The 3,833-nt window shown below is 28.9% G+C and overlaps 1 protein-coding gene across 1 annotated transcript; it reads left to right on the top strand.

The window, feature by feature from the left end:
• The first annotated feature begins 1,916 nt into the window (after positions 1–1,916).
• Positions 1,917–3,440, top strand: LOC108335613 (cytochrome P450 89A2). The gene has a single exon (XM_017571637.1). It carries the CDS (start codon positions 1,917–1,919, stop codon positions 3,438–3,440), a length of 1,524 nt encoding a protein of 507 aa, XP_017427126.1.
• Positions 3,441–3,833: the final 393 nt, after the last annotated feature.

Here is a 3,833-nt window from a genome sequence, read left to right as displayed (position 1 = left end):
CCAACACCTGAAAGCAACAAAGTCACGTCAGAAAGTTAGTCTCTTGATCCTATCCATCCCAAAACAATTTATAAAGAATATCTCATCTTAGAGTTTAGATAGAAACAAATTCTAACATGAATAATAATAGTACTAATGAGTGATGCTAGTAATGAAAATGAATGAAAACATTAATTAACTTTTTCACTAATGATATAATATATATAGTGTTACTTACCTAACCTCTTTAATGTATATCAAAATTTAGTTAACAAAAATACTTTATATATTATGGATTCTAAGCTTTAAAGTTATAAGAATTTAAATATTTTTTTATATTTTAAATTTAAAATAAAAATAAATCTTTTAAATTTAAAATAAAAATTATTAAAATACTCCTGTATTTGAAATATGCTTTTTTTTAATATATAGTATGAAAGTATTTTTTTCAACTAAATTTTGATATATAGTTACATAACATAACAAATCCTTTTATATATATATATATATAATTATAATGTTTAAGTTATTTTATTGCTAATTTTTTATGGAAATCTCATATTAATTAAGATTAACTTAAACATTAATGCATTTATTAAAAAGTACTTGTATAACAAATATAAATAATATAATATCAAGAAGTGTCATTATATTATAGGTAATATTGGAAAGCCTATAATGAAGCAATTTTAAAAAGAAATATAGACAACAACTTATCAGACAAAAGAAATTATCTACTAACTAAATGTAATTGAAAGTATTAAATTAAAATGATTTAATATATCAAAGTTAATTACTTTTTTTTTATAGATGATTATGAAAATTTATTTAACTACTTTAATCCAAGTTCTTTTGAATAGTTAAAAAGTTTAAACTTAACCTTAAATTTAAATTTAATATTTTTTCTTTTTATTTGTTTAGATTTTTTTTCATAGATATATTTTATTTATATTTCATAAATTATAATTTTTTTATTATTTATTTAGTGTGGTTATATATTTTGCATTTATTTATTAATTTTTATTTTGATAAATTTTAATGTGATAACAAATAATTAATAAACTTTGAAATAAGTATAATTAAAATATCAAAGTCAGAATTTATTTGAAACTATTTAATATTTGAACTATTTACCATAATTTTTTAAATAAAATATTTTGCATTATAATTTTCTTAAAATATTTGGCATGTAAAATTAAAATATTTCGCATAATAATTTTCTCTATTTAAAATAATAATTCATTTTTAAGATAAAATTTTATTTTAAAATATAACATTTAAATTTATAAAAATTTAAAATTTCAAAAAATAAATCTAAATTTTATTATTTTAATTATTTGAAATATTTTCTAAAACAATTTTAAACATCTCATTTTACTCTAAATAACTAAATTCACCAAAATATCTCATCCAATATAGAAATACATATGTTGAAAATTATTAAATTTTATCTTTATGGCATGTGAAAGCTTTCTATTATCTGATAAAGCTTTTCCCAAACGTCAGAGATTATTAGTCCACTCAATAATTTACATGCAAAATAGACACTCTTATCTTATGCCTATTGTTTTCAATTACATATTAGCCAGCATGGTCAATAGGTAGACAGACATTTATAATATATATATATATATATATATATATATATATATATATATATATATATATATATATATATATATAAACTAATTTTTTTAACTAATTCACTGTATTTAATTTTTGCATTGATAACGGAAAAATTATTCGAGAAATTTACGAATGAAAACAACTAAAGCGTTTTAAGTAAGTCATAACCGTTTGATTAGAATCTAGAAACTCTTTAAACATTAATTGTGATGTATATCTAACCGTAAGAATTATAAAGTGAACTTTTAATATAACATAACTTACAATATATAAATATATCATCACCTTAAAACAAAAAGAGAGAAAAAAAAATGGGAATATGGTTCTATCTTGCTGCATGTGTTCTTATATGTGTTAAAGTTTTTCTGAAAATGAAACACAAGAAGAGGTTACCACCAAGCCCTCCAACCATACCCATCTTGGGTAACATATTTTGGCTCCTTAAATCCTCCAAAAATTTCGCTGATCTTGAACCTGTTCTTCGCTCTTTACGTTCCAAATATGGTAACATAGTCACCATTCACATAGGCTCCAACCCTTCCATTTTCATAACATGTCAAGAAGCTGCTCACAGAGCACTCGTTAAGAATGGCACAGTTTTTGCCGGTCGACCTTTGGCTCTTCAAACCACACAAGTTTTCTTCCCAAACCAATTCACCGTCACCACTTCTCCATTTGGCCACAACTGGAGAATGATGCGCCAAAATTTAATGCAAGTGATTCAACCTTCTCAGTTGAAATCATATTCTCATTGTCGAAAGTGGGCATTGAATATATTAAAGAGACACATTACGGATGAAATCGAGTCTGGCAACAAGGCTGTACCGATGGATGAGCATTTCAACTATGCATTGTATGCTTTATTCTCGTACATATGTTTCGGAGAGAAATTTGATGAGAGAACCGTGAGGAATATCCAAAGGGTACAGCATGGTTTTCTTCACAACTTCATTAAATTCAATGTGCTGAATTTTGCACCTTTCTTGTCCAAGATTGTGTTCAGAGGGCTGTGGAGAGAGATATTGAAAATTCGTGAAGATCAGGTGAATGTGTTCCTCCCTATCATAAAAGCACGCCAAGAGAAGATAAAGGGGAAGGTTGGTGTTGAAGATGAGAATGGAGAAGAGTTTAGGCCTTATGTGGATACCCTTTTTGATATGAAGCTCCCGAGCAATGGAAGCAAAATGAGGGATGAAGAGTTGGTGAGTATGTGTGCTGAGTTTATGATAGGTGGAACTGATACAACAGTGACCACTTGGGTATGGAGCATGGCGAATCTGGTGAAGTACCAGGACGTGCAAGAGAAACTGTTTGATGAAATCAAGGATGTTGTGGGAGGTGGTGAGGAGATCGAGGAGGAGCATTTGAAAAGGATGCCTTATTTGAAGGCTGTGGTGTTGGAGACTTTAAGGAGACATCCTCCGGGGCATTTTATATTGCCAAGGGCAGTGACAGAGGACACTGTTATGGATGGGTATGAGATACCCAAAAATGCAATGGTGAATTTTCTTGTGGCTGAATTTGGGTGGGATCCTAACGTGTGGGAAGATCCTATGGAGTTTAAACCAGAAAGGTTTTTGAAGCATGGTGGAGATGGTAAGTTTGATTTGAAAGGGACAATGGAGATTAAAATGATGCCTTTTGGAGCAGGGAGGAGAGTTTGTCCTGCAATCAGCATGGCAACTCTTCACCTTGAGTACTTTGTGGCCAATTTGGTTAGGGATTTCAAATGGAGTCTTGAAGATGGATGTGAGGTTGACATGACTGAGAAGCAAGCCTTCACTATTGTCATGAAGAATCCATTGAGGCCAATGGTGTCTCCCAGAATCACTTGAACGCAAGTTGTTATGAGAAAAGAAAGGATAGGAATTGTATTTCTTATTCCATAAGAAGAGAGTACAATTTTACATATATATAATTGTTTGAAACAATATATAAACGGAATATAAATATAAAAATAGAATATAAATATATGAAGATAAATGCACAGATATGAACGGAAAATAAATTAAATCCAATATCCCCCTCAAGCTGCAGCATATATATCCTTAATGCTCAGCTTGGACAACAAAGATTGAAATTGTGCTGGATGCAAAGCTTTAGTATGAATGTCTGCAAGTTGTGCTGAAGTAGGAATGAACAGGAGCTTAATTACACCAGCTTGAACTTTATCTCTTATGAGATGACAATCAATTTCAATATGCTTTGTTCTTTCATGCATGGCTGGA

The sequence above is a fragment of the Vigna angularis genome, chromosome 10, assembly GCF_016808095.1.
Source record: "Vigna angularis cultivar LongXiaoDou No.4 chromosome 10, ASM1680809v1, whole genome shotgun sequence".
Taxonomy (NCBI): domain Eukaryota; kingdom Viridiplantae; phylum Streptophyta; class Magnoliopsida; order Fabales; family Fabaceae; genus Vigna; species Vigna angularis.
This window is presented reverse-complemented; position numbering and strand designations above follow the sequence as displayed.